Source organism: Motacilla alba, chromosome 1A (assembly GCF_015832195.1).
Source record: "Motacilla alba alba isolate MOTALB_02 chromosome 1A, Motacilla_alba_V1.0_pri, whole genome shotgun sequence".
In the NCBI taxonomy this organism is placed as follows: domain Eukaryota; kingdom Metazoa; phylum Chordata; class Aves; order Passeriformes; family Motacillidae; genus Motacilla; species Motacilla alba.
Window position 1 is genome coordinate 5944460 of NC_052031.1, and position 18337 is coordinate 5962796.

Genomic DNA, 18337 nt, shown 5'->3' on the forward strand with positions numbered 1-18337 from the left:
TTAATAAAAATTACACTTTTAGAGATAATTTCTCCCAATGTGGAGGCAACACAACTTAAAACATATTTGCATTTACCACTGAGTGCTTACACAAGCACTTGAGTATTACTAGCTACGGAGAAGAATGAAATCTGAGCATTGTATGTCGGGTATTAAAAGCCATCAGGATTTTCATGTAATTCATGTGTGTGAGAGTGCAAGTGCGGTTGCTCTCTGCTGGGTGGATGAAGAATTGCTCATCTCTTTGTTAAAGTCTTTATGGGGCTGTAAGATGGATTGCAAGTCTTACAGCTGCTCCGTTGTTAGCCCTGCTGATGGGTGCAGAGAAGCCTGGAGATAATTATTTTGTAGACTTTACTGCCTATGTAGGACTGAACATCCTGCCATAGGAGGTTTTTTTTTCCATTGGGCATGATGTCAGGGACATTTAGCAATTGCTGTTTAGGATATGCATTACTTAATAATAATTACAAGTGTTATTAGAGTCTAATAGTCCTGCCAGAAACTGCAACACACTACAGCAGAAGTAGTTAATGATTTTTGAAACATCATCTTTCCTTTGAGCTGCTTTTGAGCGAAAGTGCTGTGAAAATACTGGTGGGCTACAAGGCATCTGGAGATGACTCCCCCCCCCCCCCAAAATGCAGAGACCTGGTCATTTACAGCTTAGAAATGTTGCACAGCTTCTTTTTCTGTTTGTCAGAGGTTCTGGCCCTTATTTTGCTGGCCAAAATCCAATGTAGGTAATTACCTTCTGTGTCTATAAATTGCAGCCCCCTGCAGTTTTCAATTGGGTACGGTATTGTTCTACCCTTCCTGGCTGAAATTGTTGTGCGATAATGCTCCATGTCATTAAACAGCTGCCGTCTGTCACCTTACGATGAAGTCATTCCTCTCTAAACAATGAGTTTATAAAGCCCTTTTGGGTCCTTCCAGACAAAATTTGCTCGTAAACCAGCAATTATGATCTTTGGAGTACATTAAGGTGATGCTTGGCTGTCTCTCTTGACAGCAGTCAGAAGCCTTCAAACGGGTGTTGTCCCTTTTGTCAGTTTGTGTGATATCCTGGCAGTGATGCCACAGCTCAGATGTAAATGCTTTATTACTGTAAAACCTTGGTGCCTGTAAATACCTCTGCACTGGGTTGGATTTAGTTGTCATTACACTTGGAACTCGTTTGTTATCACGTTCTTGTTCTGTTGGCTCTTAGAGGGAATTCAAATATCTTCTACCATGGAACATGAAAAAGGCAAATCCCCAGCAAAATGGTAAAACCACAATAATAGGGTGAGGGTTGCAATATGGATTAACCAAAAAAGAACAGTAGGAAGGTACTGCGTAGGGTTAAAAACAGATTTGGCAAACAGGTGTCATGTAAATCCGTTTGGTCCCCGATAACAGCTGTTTTTCAGCACCTGACTTGACACTGGGATCATTAATGGAAATGAATGTGGATTAATGCCAAAGCTCTTAACAGTGATGAATTTAAGAGAGTCTGTTTTGATTCAGACGTTGTTTCTGAAGGCTACCTCTCTGTAGCTGAACTGTCTGAACTGTCCTGAGTGGGCAGTTCACTTTTAGCAGTCCTGCAGTAATTAAAGATATGAATGGGAGAGACCAAGAGGGCATCTACTAGGTTTTTCTAGTACTCCTGCTGAAGCAGCAGGGATATTAAAACAATCTCTAGCTCCTCAAGAGTGGCCCTGTCAGCTTGCTGAAATGATGGAATGGTAGTTAGGTTATTAGAAGAAAAATTGGCACAAATTGAGAGAGAGGATGCTCTGGCAGCAACCACAAGCAGCCAGCAACTCAGTGTCTTAATCTCTGCCCTCAGGCTGCTCTCTATGATACAGATGACACCTTGTCAGTGAAGATGATGTGCTGGGTCACCCCTGAGTCCAATGGGCTAAATTGGCCATGGAGGGAAGGATTGCTACAGCATAGAGCCACATAATCTAATTTTTCTTTCTTTCTTTCTTTTTTTTTTTTTGTATGTCATCATTTGGGTACTGACAGTAAGTGCCAAGGGATCCCATTCTCATTAGTGTCCCCTAGACACAGCTATCTCTGTACACTTGTGCTTTCGAGAAATAGTCCTAAGCTTTCACAAGGCTTGCTTTGCTTCCATGTGGAAAGTTTTACATGTAGTTTCTCTTTTGTCTTATTACTTCTTGGGTACAGGAGAAGGGGAGATGGGGGAAGGAAGAAGCCACTTCCTCTGAGAGCCACTGTGTTGGCAAAGAGAAAGAAGTTAAAGCCCTACAGCTGTTAGCAGCCGAGAGGTCTTAGTGCACAGCTGTAATGTCCATTGGGTGAGGATGAAAGCTGGGAGAAGATGAGGGAATTCATCTTAGAAGAGATAATTTGCAAAGGATCAAGCATATTTGGCTGGATTTTGTACGGACCCAACAAGTTCTGTGACAAACTGAACCATCAGGCAGGTGTGGTGTATAATTTTGTTCCTCAGTGGAGCTTTCTAGTGCACTGCACTGGATCAGCAGTGGGATCAGATCTATAGAATCTATAAAATAGGTGTTTTCTCCCCAATGTTATCTCTCTGCTGATTTATTCACTTGTTCATTTTGTCTGCATTGGCTCTAGTCCTACACCAGCTGCCAAAGCTGGGTGAGGATACTACTGCAAGTGTCATTGCTGCAACAGTGTTCATGAGCTCCTCAAAATCCCAACAGTGAGACTTGGATTCCCACTCTGAGGTGTCTGAGAGCCCTGGTTTGCACTGAGATCAAAGGGAGTGCAGTTTAGGAAGAAGCCCAGCTGTGTTGGTAAAAATGAGTGCCCTCTCTGTGGCCTGAACTTGTCTGTCAAACCGCCAAAATGTTGGCAGCTCAGTCAAGTCCCTACCTTGTGGTAGAAAAGTATTTTAAAGAAAAGCCTAAATTATGCTGGTTTTTTCTCTAACTCTGCAGGAGTTAGTGGATTGACAGAGCTGTCAATGGATGGTGGAATTTATTTTGGAGAAGTTTTAATGACTTACTCAAGTTAATGCAGGCAGTGAGTGACAAAACCTGTCCCCTGGAGCTTTGCATCATAGTGTATGGTACTGATGCCTTGAGTCAGAGCTTTTAACCACCTTCAGCCAATAAAGCATTTAAAGAATATGATCAATGCAATTCAACTTCGGTCCCAACAAAATAAAGAAAGGGCTTAAATGTTTTGTGCAATTAGAAGAGAGCTTGGCCTGTGCCTAAACCTTTAGCTCAAAGCAAGAACTTGATGCTAATAGGACCATTAACCTGAGAAAACAGGTGTTAGTGTTTGGCTTTGTGTTTTCCTAAAAAATTGGCTGATTAAAAATGGAAATTGTGAGGCTCTTGGTGGTAAAAGTGGTTTTGGTAAAGGAATAAACTTGTTATACTTTAGTAAACATGACCCTAGCTGTAATTCTGGGCTAAGTAGCAATTGTGTATGGATTTCTTAAAGAAGGGATCCAACAGAGAGAACAGATGAAGGGCATAATTTAAAACTGAACTCAATACAAACAACACAGAGAATAAATGAAGTGAAAAGTCAAGCCAATTTATGAAAGAAAATAGTTGACCAAGCCCAGGGCAGAGCTGGGAGCTTAACTAAACTTCTACCTTTTCTTTCAAAATAACATATAAGCGTTTTCTACAGTTATTTTAAGCTATGGGTCAGGGATTTTTCAACCTCCCTAGTAGGGAGGTTGTTGGACAGATTAGGTTTTATGTAGAGGAATAGAAATTGAAAAGAAATAATTGAGTGATTTTTTTAGAGGTTTAAGTGTCACATAGGTGCCTACTGCTCCCTGAAAGTCTTGAAAGTTGTTCCCATGAAGTATCACTCAAGTGAGTCAGTCATGTTTTTTCTGTTTCTTGGCAATTTTAAGGGGGTAGTTGTTTGGATGGTTGGCTTGGTTTGGCTTAAGTGTTGTCTTTGTATGGAAATGCAGTTTCTAAGGCCTGGAGAAGTCACAATTCCTGCAGGTGAACTTGTGACACGCAGAACTTACTCAAAACGAAGAGCATTTGCTAGATAAGATATTTGTACATGAAATGTAATGTAAAAGTTTGGACCAAATCTTGGAATCTCTTACTCAGGCAAGATTCCTGCTAGAGTAGATAGGAATTTTAGCCATTTATGAGAGTGATAAATGCTGTTGTCTGCTGATTCATGTTGAAAGCACTTCACAAGGGATGATCAAACTTCTTGCTGGTGGTGTAAAATGTGCCTTTAATATAACTTTCTCCTTCCTGCCTGTAAGCAGGGGAAGTGCTAACGTTAATACAGGCATATTAATGCGAATTATGCTTTCAAGGAGATGAAACACATGAAACAAAATAATTTGTCTTCACACAGGTTATAGCTGTGAGACAGGGGAATTGCACAGGGTTGTTTTCTTCTCGCCACCCTTAGATATTTTTTTTCCACATGTAAAATATGATTTTCATCTGGTTGTGCAGATTCTTAGCTCTTCCAAGTTTTCCAGTGGGCATTCACTCCTGAACAATCATCAAACAGAGAAATTCTAATTAAAGCCAAGTTTTTTGAAAGTGGCAGGTGGCTCTGAAATGCCTGAATTCTGCCATGATCAGCTTCTGACATTGCTGCATACAGGCCATTTGCCCCCTCTCCCTGGTGGAAAGACGGGGGGATGCTTGAAAATTCATGCATCATTAGTGTTCTTTCTTGAAACTGAACCATCCAAAAATCATCAGCACTTTTGGAATTTCTAGCCAAGTAATTAGTTGAAACTACTGTCCTTAATTATCAATAATGCAAGGGGGGAAGGGCAGGGGGGAGGGAGTGATGTATTTTTACTTTTGTTCAGTATTTAAAATTATTTTCTGTGTGAGAATACGAAATCTCCTAAACTGTGATCTATCATTTGTCTCCCAGATCAGATTATGTTTTGTTCCAACGCTCTTTTTCCCTGCAAAAGTGTGGTTGTTTTGAACTTGGATTTAGGACGTACATCTGGAGATCAGATAGGCTAAGAATTTACAGAGGGTGAAAGTGTTCAAAAATTTGATCTCCTTTTGCAGGGCAAAAAAACTTTCTGAAGCAGCATTTTCATTTCCACAACGATGTAGGCAGTTTTGCCACTGCTGTCTCTTTTTGATTTGTGCTTTTTTTTTTTTATGGCAGCAATAAACAGTATGCTTTAAACTGGGTCTCTCCAGACTGCTTTTCCTTTTTAAAGAGCGTAGGCAACTAATCGGCAGCAACCAGCCACATAGCTGGAGTGTTTTCCATTCTAGGCAATATCAGACTAATTTGATGCACACATGGATGCTTCACACAATCTGCAGATTCATCGCTGGCATCTTGCATTAGTCATCTGACAGATTGCCAAGTGTTTCATACTCCTTTCATGTGACTTTATTACAAAACACACACACATAGACACACGCACTGCCTGGTTGCTGCCAGTAGCCAGTTTAGTGAGAATTCACTGCAGTTCTGTTTACAACAGCCATGGAGAGAAATCTGCACTTATTTGCCACTATCGTCTACTTTAAAATGCAGAAGTCCCGGGTTGTGTTGTGCCGCTCTCATCTTATATAATGACATTAAGCAGCAGCCTGCAGAGAAAACCAGACTCAATGAAAAATGTAATAGCATTGTTTTTGTTCGTAATACTTATGCTATTAATTAAACAGTGATTTTTTTTTTCTGCTTTGTGCCAATTGACATCATCTTCTGCATCTAGTGCACACGAAAACTGTGTAGTCTCCTAACTTGTCTTCTCTTTTTAATCTCCTTTTCCACTTTCTAGTAACGGCACAGCTAACAAGATGAATGGAGCTTTGGATCATTCAGACCAACCAGACCCAGATGCCATTAAGATGTTTGTTGGACAGATTCCCCGTTCGTGGTCAGAAAAAGAATTAAAAGAACTTTTTGAGCCTTATGGAGCTGTCTACCAGATTAATGTTCTCCGAGACAGAAGTCAGAACCCTCCCCAAAGTAAAGGTACGGTAGTTATGCTCTCTTTGCTTGCAGTTTGCTTGTTTTCCTGATGATCTTGCTTGCCTTCAGCATTTCCAAAGAGGTTTGCAGCTGAGCTCTCAGTTTTGTAGTATGCTGTGTTGAGCTATGCTGCAGTCCTAAGAGGAGAGGACTTGTGAATCCTATCGGATATTGCCTTCCTCCTCTTCTTAAACTGAAGTTTAATTGTCTTTTATCTGGAAGCATGCATTCCGACTGTGCAAAAAATAAGAAAATATCGCTTTCCTTGTTTAAATTATCATTGCCAAAAATGTGGAAACCTGAGAGCTTGCTTCCCAGGATTAGCTCATGAAAAATATAATTTTCTGTTTCCTTTCTTTTCTTCTCTTTGCACCCCAGGTGGGAAATATTTTAAGGATACAGAAGGGAAAAATGATGGTGGTGGGTACCTGCCACATCATTGCTCCAGCAGCAATAAAAATTACAAATAGTCACCCTGCCCTTTTTCCATAATCTGATTTTTTTTTCTGCAGTCATGTTGAAGAGTTGTTTTTTGGCTCTGATATTATTCTAAATGAAAGGGTTAATTTTCCTGCCTGCATTTTTTTCTATACACATGTAAAGTATTTGTCCCTTACTATATTCCTTCCTTTCACTTTGTATATCTGTGCTTATTTCGGCACGTGAGAGTTTTGTGAATAATAGCTGTTTAAGTGTGACACGTGCTTAGATGTAAACTGAAAGTGAGTATTTTGGTTCACAGAATGCATTTTCCTCCCTACCTAGCTGCATGTTTTCGTTCAGGTACATGACAGCATTGCTACCGTTAGAAATAATTAGCATAGCTCAGAGGCAGAGCTGGATGTGCATGTGTGTGCCTGGCTGTAAGGTTGCTAGACTCTTATTCCCTCTTACTGCACTCCTGCTGCTGACTCTAAAAACCTTCAGAGCACACATGCTACAGAGAATAGCACAGAATAATTTTGTGGGCTCCCAGCAAAGTTAACAGTGCAAACCAGCCCTTGCTGGAGATGAGAGGTGCCTGCCGTTGTGGGAGACAGCCTCGGGTGAATTTGTGCTTTTGGGGAAAGCACTGCCAAGGCTCAGCATATCTCCTTTTTTTCTGGTAGTGGGCAGGGAAATCCTCTCAGTGCCTTCTTTTTGCTGCCCAGTTTGAGCAGTCAGGTGCTTTGAGTGACCATGGATTATTATGGCTTGCTTGCATCTCTCATTTCTGGTTAAAAGACTTAGTGCATTGGTGTCACACCAGTGTCAGGGAGGGGATCCAGCTCACTGTACCTTCCTGCTAATCAAGTGTCCATACTAGATCACTCTTCCTCTTTCCCCATCCCTGGAAATGTTCAAGGGTATGTTGTGTGAACAACCTGCTCTAATGTGAAGTGTTCCTGTCCATGGCAAGAAGGCTGGAGTTAGGTGCTCTTTAAGGTCCATTCCAACACAAAGCATTCCATGATTCTGTGATTCAGAAGCAGAAGGTTTTTCTGGTTGGAGTGCTTCAGTGTAGTTCTGCTTCCAGCCCACCCCCCACCTCATTTCCCAGGATTGATGTATTGTCATGTACCCCCCTATTGTGTTAGCGCAGAGCCCTCACCAAATGTCTTTTTCTTGTAATGCTGGATAGGAGAGCATTAAGAGGTCAAACAACTGGATTTTCTGCAGTCCAGGCTGCTATGGATGAGCAAACTCCTCCTTAGTTTAAACCACTAAAATGCTGAACTTTGAGACTCGTCCATCTGGAAGGAGCTGATTCCTGGGTCACAGCAATGCCTTCCCACTAAGCAGTAAATGAAGTGAGAATGATATTGTGGTTAGACAGAAGAAACCCATTGATACCCATTTCTGGGAATCACTGTACCTGTCCATCAGGCAGCTGGAAGGCATAAGGATGAAGCATAGATCATGCAAGTCATTGTAGACTAATTATCAATGTTCGCAGTCCCCATATACAATATTCTTTTTGAAAAGTGGCTGGGTTTTGGGGATGCTTTTTGCTTGGATTCTTTTCAGCCATGCAGAGATTATGCTTGTCACTTCAGGCATTATGTGTTAATTAATGAGTAAATGAAATTAATCCTGAAGATAGGCAGAATAACCTTCAGACTTACCTTTCTCTGGCACCAGCAGCAAGCTCCTCTGGTGGTCAACTTTTCCCTTGGAAGCTTTGGAGGCATGTATCTCCATGCTGTCTCTATCCTTCCTCCTGGCTGAATCTGCCAGCAAGATTTCTAGAAACCTCTTGAGTTTCTTGTGGATATCTCTTGACTAGGAATGATCTTTATTTTCTTAATCCAGTTGCACAAAGGATTCAATGTGAGAGATTGTTAAGAATGTTAGAAACAAAGAAACTGAAAAATTGCCCTGAGAAATATCCTACAGTCTTCTTTTCATCACAATGGATGACAATTCTTCACCTATACTATCTAGTAGGCATTTAAAAAAGAAACTGAGTTTTCATTTTTTGTTTGGAGGTCATAGAATCATAGAATATCCTGAGCTGGAAGGGACTCACAAGGATCACAGAGTCCAACTCCTGGCTCTGTACAGGACAACACCAAAAATAACATGTCTGAGATGGAGTGAAATTTCATGCTCCTCTTCTGTATAAATACCCACACAAAACAACCATTTTTATTTAACTTGAGCTGGGTGGATTTTGGTTGTGCCAGGCGTTTTTCTGCTCGCTGACCCTTTGTATCACCTCCAGTTTTGTAGAACAGTCCATCAAAGGGACCTCGTGGTTGGGTGAGGTAGAAAAAAAGTCAATTTTTCATTTCGTTGTATGGTTGTGATTGTGTGTAAGGCAGAACATTTACAGCCTGGTGTCACACAGAATTTTTTTTTTTCTGAATATGCTGCAAGCCATGAGTTGTAATGACAGGAATGCAAGCTGGTGTTACTACACCACACAGGGGGGAGCAGTTAGGATTTGCTCTTTAAAGAAAAGCATTTTGATTTTTGAAAGATTTCTCTCTTCTCAGACAAGGGTGGTGTATTTCTGTGAGCTTGGCCAAAGGGGCTCCTCTAATTTGGACCGAGTTTTTCTCTTATGAACTGTTTATGAAGCTGCAATCTGAGTCTCTCCCAATTCTGTCAAAAATAACCATAGGCTGCTTCTCTCTCTCCTGCTGTTATTCAGACTGTCTTTCATACCCTCCAACGACAGACGGCCTAGTTCATGTCTTTCCTCCTCTTTTGTATTGCTTGCCAGCTCTGCAAAGCTGAGGCTGGAGGAAGACAGGTAGAAAGCCAAGTTTACCTCACTCTGGAAAAGCAGAGGAAAGCCATCTTAATTCCACAGATATATTGATACTACTGCAAATGTTGAAGCTTGGCTTTGTTAATGGGGAACTTCAGGAATGGCTGCATTCTAGGAAATTCCTCATCCTTTCCAGAGCTTGCATTTCTCTTGCTTCTTTTGGATGTGTGAAAGAGCTCAGCAAAGTAATTTGGCTTTGTTTTTATCTCCTGTTGTTTTGTAAGGCTTTTTCCTCCCTCTGCAACGAAAGAAATCCAGAGGATTAGGTAAACTAAATACAAAAAACTGCAAAAAATAAAACAACAGAGCAGGAAATTCTGTACCACTGAAATGAAATAGCACTTTGGCTTCTGGGGGCTAAGAGGATTCAAAGTCTGGGCAGACCAGCCCTCTCTGTTCCCAATATAGCTTGCTCCCTTTATGTAATTTATTCTGGGTGAATAGATGAGTTTTTTCCAGGGTAGTTGTTAAAAAGAGCTTCTCTAATACCTCAAATGCAGCAGGCTCTGTGTGAAGGCAGCATACACTGCCACCAAGATCTCTTCCTCCCCACTGTTTTCCTAAGCCGGAAAGATTTCCTTGGCTACTTTGGTTTTGAAGTCCAAGTGCTGAAGCAAGCAGATGGCACAGGGCTACTTTTGTCTTTTGAAATGCAGCAGAAGAGTCTTGGGCCAGATCCACTATGTCCTTTTGGCACCTTGCCTCTGCTTCAATACCTGATAATTCTTGGAGGGATCAAGGTCCCCTAAACCAGCTTTGTGAGCCTGAATCTCTTTGTGCTGCTGTAGGAATCACACTGCAGAAAGCAGGGAGAGGCACCTGTGTAACAGCTGACTCCGTGTTTGCTTGCAGCCTTTTACAGACCCTTTATCAGATTAGAGGGAGGCTGCTGAGTGAACAAGGATGTGCTGTAGTTAAAGGCCAGTGTTTATTATTATCCTATTTAACATGGTAATTTAAGTCTACTGGGAAGCAAGCAGAGGAATCTGATAATGAGGCGTTCATCTGCTGCTTACAGGAGAGACCAGGTGGGCAAGGAGGTGTATAGGTATGTATAGTTACATATATATATATAGAGAGAGATGCATATAGGAGGCAGAACTTACCTGGCTTGTTTGAGCACCACTTCAGCTACAGTTTTGCCCTTCCAAAATAGTCTGGTGCAGGCAGCGGGGATGATCCCTCTCCTCCAGCAGGTCCCTCTCACAGTGCCTGGTACAGTAGGAGCAAAGGGAGCTTGGGCAGTCCAGCACAGCAGCAGAGCTGTGGCACTCACTTTGTCACACGTTCCCATCCTGAGTGTCCCAACCTGCAGCTAAGACCAGCTGTTCCTTGTTCCTTGACTGCCCCAGTGACACCACACAGCCAATTGCACCCTCTGCTCCTTCAGTTTCAATACATTGTGTTTGGCAAAACTGTAGATGCTCTTTAAAAGCTCCCTTCAGCCAGCACTCCAGGAGCCCGGGTTTCTCTACACTTCATGTCTTATTCTGTGTTTTGAATGCTCTCAGAAGCCCACGTGAGCACTGTTTAGCTTTTGAGAAAGATGAGTTGCACCATGAGCGCATTTGCTGTTGAAATGACAGGATATGTGCCCACAGCCATTGTGCATGTGTGCATTAGGCTAAATTTTTGTGATGGTGCCTTACAGATATTTTGTTACTATGCAGACTTGAAATCTTTTCCTCCACTGTATTAAATAGTGCCTTGCATTTTTAGCAGGTGCATTGTACACTATAAGAAGTTTCAGACAACAAAAACTGGCAAAAGCCAGATGTCAGTAAATATAAGTACAATAGGGAAGAAGAGTGAATGATAAAGTTGAGTTTTTAACTTGAAGTTTCTGAGTGTAGGGTGTTTGAATTTAAACCTTAAGGAATCTTAAATCTATAATTTTAAATGGGTTGTAAATAGCATTATAGAATATATTCCAGATGTGAGCTGAGTTTTAGAAAAAGTAATTCTTACTCGACAAATCTGATGGAGTTTTTCTAGAAGTTTCTGTGAAAGCAGACGCGTGTGAAATCATCTATATAATCAAGCTGATTTCCCAGGGGCATTTCACAGAGTGTCACACAGGAGACTAATCCATGCAGTTCCTGGTGAAGCAGAGAAGGACCCATTTCCAGATGGGGAAAGGAGCTGGGTAGATGATCGAGGGCAGATTAGAATGGGGAAAGGTTATGGGCCAGGGGAAGAGAGGGGATGATGATTGGAGAGCAACAGGGACTGTTATTGGAGATCAATACTTTTTCACTCTCTATGTAAATGGCTTTGACAGAATGAACCACCAACTTGTTATCCAAGTTTTTGGATCATGCAGAAGGGACTAGACAGGAGAGAAGCCACCTGATAACCTGAAGAAAACAATCAAACACAAAGAAATTCTGCTGGGTAAAATGAACCGTGAGCAAGAAGAGTAAATTTTATTTTGAGTGAACACATGTGTTGAATGAGTGTATTTTTCAAAGATTTGAGAGCAGGAGAGGATTTGAAGAGTGCACATATCATAAAAGGACTGAGATGATGTTTTGTGTCTGTGTGGTCAAAAAGGCACAGAAAATGCGAGCTGGAAGCATTGAATAGAGCCTTCAAGGAAATACTGCACCACTTAAAGAAGGATTTTTTTTTAATCATGTTTAAACTACAGTTACCAATATTTAGTACCATTCTATAGAAAAGGGCAGAGGTCCAGAGAAGAGCAGCATGATTTCGTATGAAGTCAGGAAGGGTTGAGCCATGGTGAAAGGTCTACAAAGGTTAACTTGTAAAGGGCTTCAAACATTGACTTACAAGAAAGCTAAAAGGGGAAAAGCTAAGGAAGAATACAGGACTGTACCTTGGTTTGGAAAGAAAAAAGTTGTAAGGGGGTACAATTGAAGTTTCTGCAGTATGTTGAAATGCATGCCAAAGGCAGGAATGGATAAGTTCTTTCAATTAATATTAAACCCAGGGACTGCACAGCATAGACTTAAGACTGAGGAACAGCAGGCCAACAGAAAAAAATTTGACTTCTCAAGTCAAACTTTCTTCTTCCACTTGCAGAGTAGAGAATGGCTTCCAGAAGAAGCAGAGAGAAGAGTTCCAAAAGAAACTTTCCTTTTGCTTGCTTCCATTTAGTGTTTTGAAAGAATGCATCTGGAACAGGATGTGGCACAGCTGCTCCCCAAGTCCAAGTGCAGTTTCAGCCCTAAACAGGACAAGGTGCCAAGCTGTCAATGGCTTAGCCATGTCCAGCACCAAGAGGGGCTGAGATTGGTGTCCCCTGATATTTTTGCACTGCTTTGAAGACAGGGAGCAGATCAGGGTAACATCCTATTGCATACTTGACTGCAACCCTGTTGCCCACTTAAATCAGTCTCACTGTATACCCCCTTCATTGACAATGGCAAGAAAGTCAGCCCCTGTGATAGCAAAAATTATCACAGCAAACCCAACCCAGCCAGACAGAGCAGAAGTAATGGAAGATATTTGTGAAGACCCTGTAACAGGAGCAGGGGGCTGTGGTTGTGGAATGGGAAGACTAGAGGATGGTGGGGGGAGTTGGGTACAGGATTTTTCAGTTGTGTTATTTAAATATAGAGGTAGCACAGAAACCTTTCTTTAGCCTTGTTCCTAAAGTTCCTGTATACAGTGTGTGAATGACTGGAGCAGAACGAAGCTATTTTTACTTTTAGGTATTTTTTCCCTCCCTATTTTTATGGTATTTATCACAGTGGGAGCTTGGTCCAGAAATGAGGACTCTAAGTATTGCTGTAAGAAGTTAATAAAAATAACACATCTCTGAGGGATTAAAGTAGATCACTTTGGGGCTCATTGGCTGCAGTTTTGTGGCAGCTTAACTGTGATTTACAACTGCATATGAATTTTAAAAAGTAAACTAAGACTGTATAAGCACATTATTAATTACATCTATGAAGAAAAAAAAATGCATTAACTTTCACTACATGAATCTTTTTAGTTAAATTGATAGAAAACCCATGTACAGACCAGCCATGAGAGGAGCAGGACTCCATATTCCAGTTGTGGTTCTTTCTAATGTTCATGTCTGATAAACACTTGGGGGGAAGGCAAGTTCAGTAAAAGGGTGTTTAAAAAGGAATTTTTGAACTTTAGTTCAGGTGTGCTATACTGTTGACAACTTCAGCACATCGTCCAGCATTTACTTACAGAATATTTTAGAACAATTTAAAAAAAGAGTCCCAAATGTTCATAAAATATGAATGTGTATTCTGTTGTTTGAAATGACATCACTTCACTGGGGAAAAGAAACACGTAGACAGGCAGTTAAAACAGCCTGAACTTTCAGTAAAATTGAAGAAGCCCAACTAATCAAATTGCTTTGTTGAATGTGAATGGTATGCCAAACCTCAGTTTCTCAAATATATAATCTCAAAGGAAAAAAAACTGTAATGCATGGAAAAATCTAAGTCAAGTCATGCACACACTTGCACGCAGGAATTAATCAATAGATATAATACTCAGACATAAAACACAGGCATGTTTTAAGTATTTTCAAGATTGCTGCCTACATTTAAAATATATACATCTATAAAAGTGTCAGATACTGTCAGTTTGATATTTATGGTATCCAGTGTCTCTAGTTGCATATTAAAGCTCACATCAATGAGATTTGACCATTTTATGATGTTGTGGCACTGAAATTCTTTCCTCCTCCAATTTTCTATTACGTGAATAAACACACTGTTTACCTACTCGTCACATAAAAATTATGTGAGTTTTTGTTAAAAGACAATGGCTTCAAAACAAACAACACGACCCTTCTCTTCTTATGTAGTGTTTCTCATTCTATTCAGTTCTAATATCATGACCATTTGCTCCTAACACGTGAGGAGATTTTTGCAAAGGATGTGGGGACTGGTCTGAAATCTTCACACACTTTGGCAAGGATCTCAAAGGAAGAACCATTTGACAACTGAGCAGTGTCAAAAATGAAGTGTAATTGGGAAGCAGCCTTATGAGCATGCATTTTGAGTGTACTGCAGCTTCCAAGTCTCTCATTTCCACTGCAAAACCAGCAGTTTATTGCTTTTATCTTCTGCTCCTTTCACCCCACTAAAATCAGTCACAGGTGCCTGTGCACATATATACACAAATAAATAATAGGCTAAAATTAAAACCCACACTGCAGGAAGATTTCCTCATTAAAAGATAGAAGGAGAGACTCCAAGGCACTAAGAACTTCTGTCACTGCTGAGATGATGTAAGAGACATAAATATTACAATGAAGGGTCCCAATAAAAAGCTAAAGACCACATAAAACATTTTAGCATAAATATGTCATCAATTTTGCTAGTTCTTAACATGATATTTAAACCCCAGGAGGGCCTTGAAAGGATATCTGCTATTCTTTATAATTTTGAAATGCATTAAAAGCAGATATGTATAGCATGTATAGCAGCATAAATTAATTACTATTTCATTACTTCCATCTTCCCTTCACCAGACCATGTCAGCCTGTATTTTTTTGTGGGATCAGGGTAGCAAGAGGGCAGATTTGGGCTTGTTTTGGGTCTGGCAGGACCCACAACATCCTCAGTGTCAGACTTCTTTGATACAGATGCTGTAAAAGGATGTGCTATGCCAGTTACAGTATTGCTCTTTTTTTAAAGCATCAGTTTCATAGTGCACTGTAACCATCAGCATATTTCAAAAGAATAGCAAATAACTCCCCAAGGATAAAGTCTGGTAGTGGCTTCTAAGCCTGGTTTGAGCTTAACTCAAGCCAGTGAGCTGTGGGTGGAAGGCTGTGTATGCCATATAAATCTCCTGGTCCATCTGTCTTGGGAAAGAATGCATTTTCAGGAATCTGTGTCTTTCTAATTGCTTATAAAAACACTCTGAGACAAGCCAGTGAATAAATTAAATTTGAATGTTTCCAGTGGATCTTTTCAGTTTCTCACTGAACCTAATTACTGTCTAATCTATGCCCATGAGTATGCAGTTTTAAGTGGGACGTTAGACTTTCACTCTGCAGATTAAACTCTGTGGTGCATAAATTCATTATTATTTGTATAAGAGAAAACTTCAGTGTCTACTACCTTGTGGTTTTAATTTAAAATAACTACTGCATCCAATTCAGGCATTCGTTTAGAGGACTAAGAAGAGCTGTAAAGAGGTGGAAGATGTTTTCTAATAAACCGTGTCTCTTATTCACCCAACTGAATTGGGAAAATTTATGTTTCAAACCGTAATTAAACTCTCCTCATAGCTCAGGATGTCATGCTTTCAACTGCAATTTTAGGGAGCTGTACCACAATAGGGAGTAGATTAATATAATGTACTGCAGGAAACTTTTTGCTGCAAGGATGATTGTGGCACTGTAAGGAGCAGGGCTGCTGCTTCAGCCAGACATCTCCAAATGTTTTGCAAAGGGAGAAAAATAGCATCAGTCCATTTTTACCAGCTGGAAGAATTGAGATACAGAGGCCTGGAGGGACTTTTCCCCAATTTTTTTAGTCACTTTGAATAGACAGAGAATAATGTCCTCTCTGTGCTGGTGTCGTTTTGCCTAAATCAAATCTGCTCCCTTCATTTTCAGTGCATGAATTCCTGAGCTGGTTAACACAAAAATTTTGTTATGTTAACACTGCCCAGGTGAGATCTGCATCAGTTTATTCACATATTAATCGGATCTGATGAGAACTGCAGTTACAAAACAAGTGTGGAGCAGACCCAAAGGCACCAGCTCTCACTCTTCCTATGCTCCCCCTAATTAATACAATGAGCCTTAAACAACAATCTTCCTTTATTATTTGCAGATCATGGGATATAAAAATCATTGTAGATTTAAAATGGACTATATTAACCCAAGTAATTCCACCAGGACTTGAGTTTCTATAGTGAAAAGTGTTGTGTTGTCTCTGGCTCAATTAGATTTTTCTCAGTGTCAATTTTAATTCATTTCACCAGAGCGTGGGGGAACTCTCAGTGGAAGGGAAAATGTTGCTTCTGAATGAGAGCCTCTTGTAGCCCACATTTTATTTAAGAGTTTTAAAATGCTTTGCAGTCCCATATTCTCCCTTGAACGTCTGTTATTGTGTGCCATAAGAGCTGAACAAAACTGCTTGGTGTTTCCTAATGTGGCAGGCATCTGAGTCTGAGCAGGAGGATGGAAGTAGGGAAAGCAGGGTCCTTGGTCCCTCTTTTTATTTAATACTAAAAAGAAAAAAAAAAAGTCTTGATGAGCCTTAGTGGCCAAATAAACTTTATTTCAAATCTTTCCCACCCTTCTAAACATCTGCCCATGCATCAAGAGAAGTAAAATCTAGGCAGGAGGGTTTCCTTTTTCAATGCTGAGCTCAGGACAGAGGTTGAGTGGCCTCAGAAGTTGTTTTTTTCCCCTTTAGGTTTGGTATTTCCCTCCTCCCATGGCTGTCAGCACTTCAGTGTGCATTGCTTGGTTATTCTCTGCTTGGTGCAGAATGACGCAAAATTACCATCTCTTCTCTATTTCAAATGGTAAAATTGGGTAGATCTTTAACTTAAGGATGCTTCTCATTGTGAGAGAGAGAAGACAAGAAAAAGAGCTTATGATGGAACAGTCAAGGAAGGTTTACCCAAGACAAGGGCCTGAAATGTCCACTGTGGATAGGTAGGGCATTCCAAAATGCTCTTTTCCATCATGTTCAGCAGTTTTCTCTTCCTGTCTCTATACTTGTCCTTCCCATATTTCATATTAAGTCTTGAGACTTTTGATTTATGGGTAGTTGTGCACACACACACTGAAGTTTTGCTTTGTGTTTGGGTGGGTTTTGATTTGTTTGCTAGGATTTTTTGGCTGACACCTCCCTTTTTCCAGTTTTGCAAGTGATTGTGACTGCTTTCCAGTATATCACTGGGTTACCCTCAGGAAAACAGCTGGGACTGTCACCAAAACCAGTCTACTGGATCAATGGATGTGAACCTCTTTTCTGATTCAGACAGAAAATGATGCCAAAGTGTGATGCTCAAGTGCTCCATAGTTATTATTAATGCCAGCTTGTGTATGAAAGGTAAATATGAAATTGTCTCCATGGAGAACAGCTTCATGTTTTTCAGAAGAACAGTGCAAAACACTCTATGACAATTCAGGTTTTCAAATGTGTCATCTCCCTGCATTTTCATTTCCAACAGTTTTAGCTTTCCTTCCCAGTTAGCATGTGATGCCTTTCTGTGCTGTGTTACTTGCTAGTTCTCACTTGGGCATATATTGAGTTAAAAGGTGCTGTGTGGAAGTAGGGAATTATTACTATGATTATTATTATTATCATCATCATCATCATCATCATTTAGATGCTGCAGTTTAAGTAGTTTTATAAAAAAAATCTCAAAACTAAAGGTCAGTGTAGCTTGTAGGTTTACACATGCACCGTACAAGTAACCTTCAGAAATTTCCTCATGACAAGATAAGTGCAGCAATTATATTTAAATGAGTGCCAGAGAAAATTTCACTGTAAACTGCATTAGCTGGAGAGTGTGTGCTGTAAGAGGATTTAATTGAATTAATGTTACTTACTATCAAAAACTCCATCTAGTGTATTGCCAGGTCTCCTTATTGCTAAGAATAATATTTGGCTCATAAAGACCCCTGCTCAACTAAGCACACAGTACTGATGACTTCAGCAAGTGATTAAAATGAAAGCACTTCCTTCACTGCTTTGCTGAACAGGAGCAGGCTGAAAGCTGGGAACAGGCACTGGTGTGTGTGCGGAGCATGGAACCACCAAGCCCTTTAACAAGGCTTTTTATGGAGATTCCTCTTACCAGTGCTTTTCTAAGTGTCTAAAGGAGATGTGATTTTGGCATGAGTGTCCTTCCCGGCTTGGGTGTACCTGGTTTGGGTCATGCCTGCGCCAGTGATGGAACCAAGTGTTGTCTGGGTGTTCAAGAGGGAGTGGGGGTGATCCACATTGGGGTTTGGAAGCTCTCCACAAATAACAGCAGTGATGGCAGAGGGATTTCATTGAATAATCCTGGTGGCATTTTTAATGCTGTTATTAACCCAGGACTCTCACTCTCGCATTATACGGACGTGCCACAATGAGATCCAGAGAGGTATTTTGTGTGACTTCCTACATAAAAGCAGAAATGCAAATGAGCTGCATTTACATATTCACATGATATAAA

At 40.6% G+C, this 18337-nt stretch overlaps 1 protein-coding gene across 13 annotated transcripts in view; it reads left to right on the plus strand.

Annotated features, from left to right (window-relative positions):
• The window catches only part of CELF2 (CUGBP Elav-like family member 2), a 543235-nt gene that overhangs the window by 408378 nt on the left and 116520 nt on the right, over window positions 1–18337 (plus strand). For 12 of the 13 annotated variants that reach the window (XM_038154615.1, XM_038154614.1, XM_038154616.1 and 9 more), the window contains one exon: window positions 5759–5955. In XM_038154615.1, coding sequence (XP_038010543.1) covers window positions 5778–5955 — 178 coding nt within the window. In that variant the 5' untranslated portion in view covers window positions 5759–5777. Of the gene's footprint in view, window positions 1–4824; window positions 5595–5758; window positions 5956–18337 lie in introns of those variants that run through there. The other variant, XM_038154618.1, reaches the window with a different exon arrangement.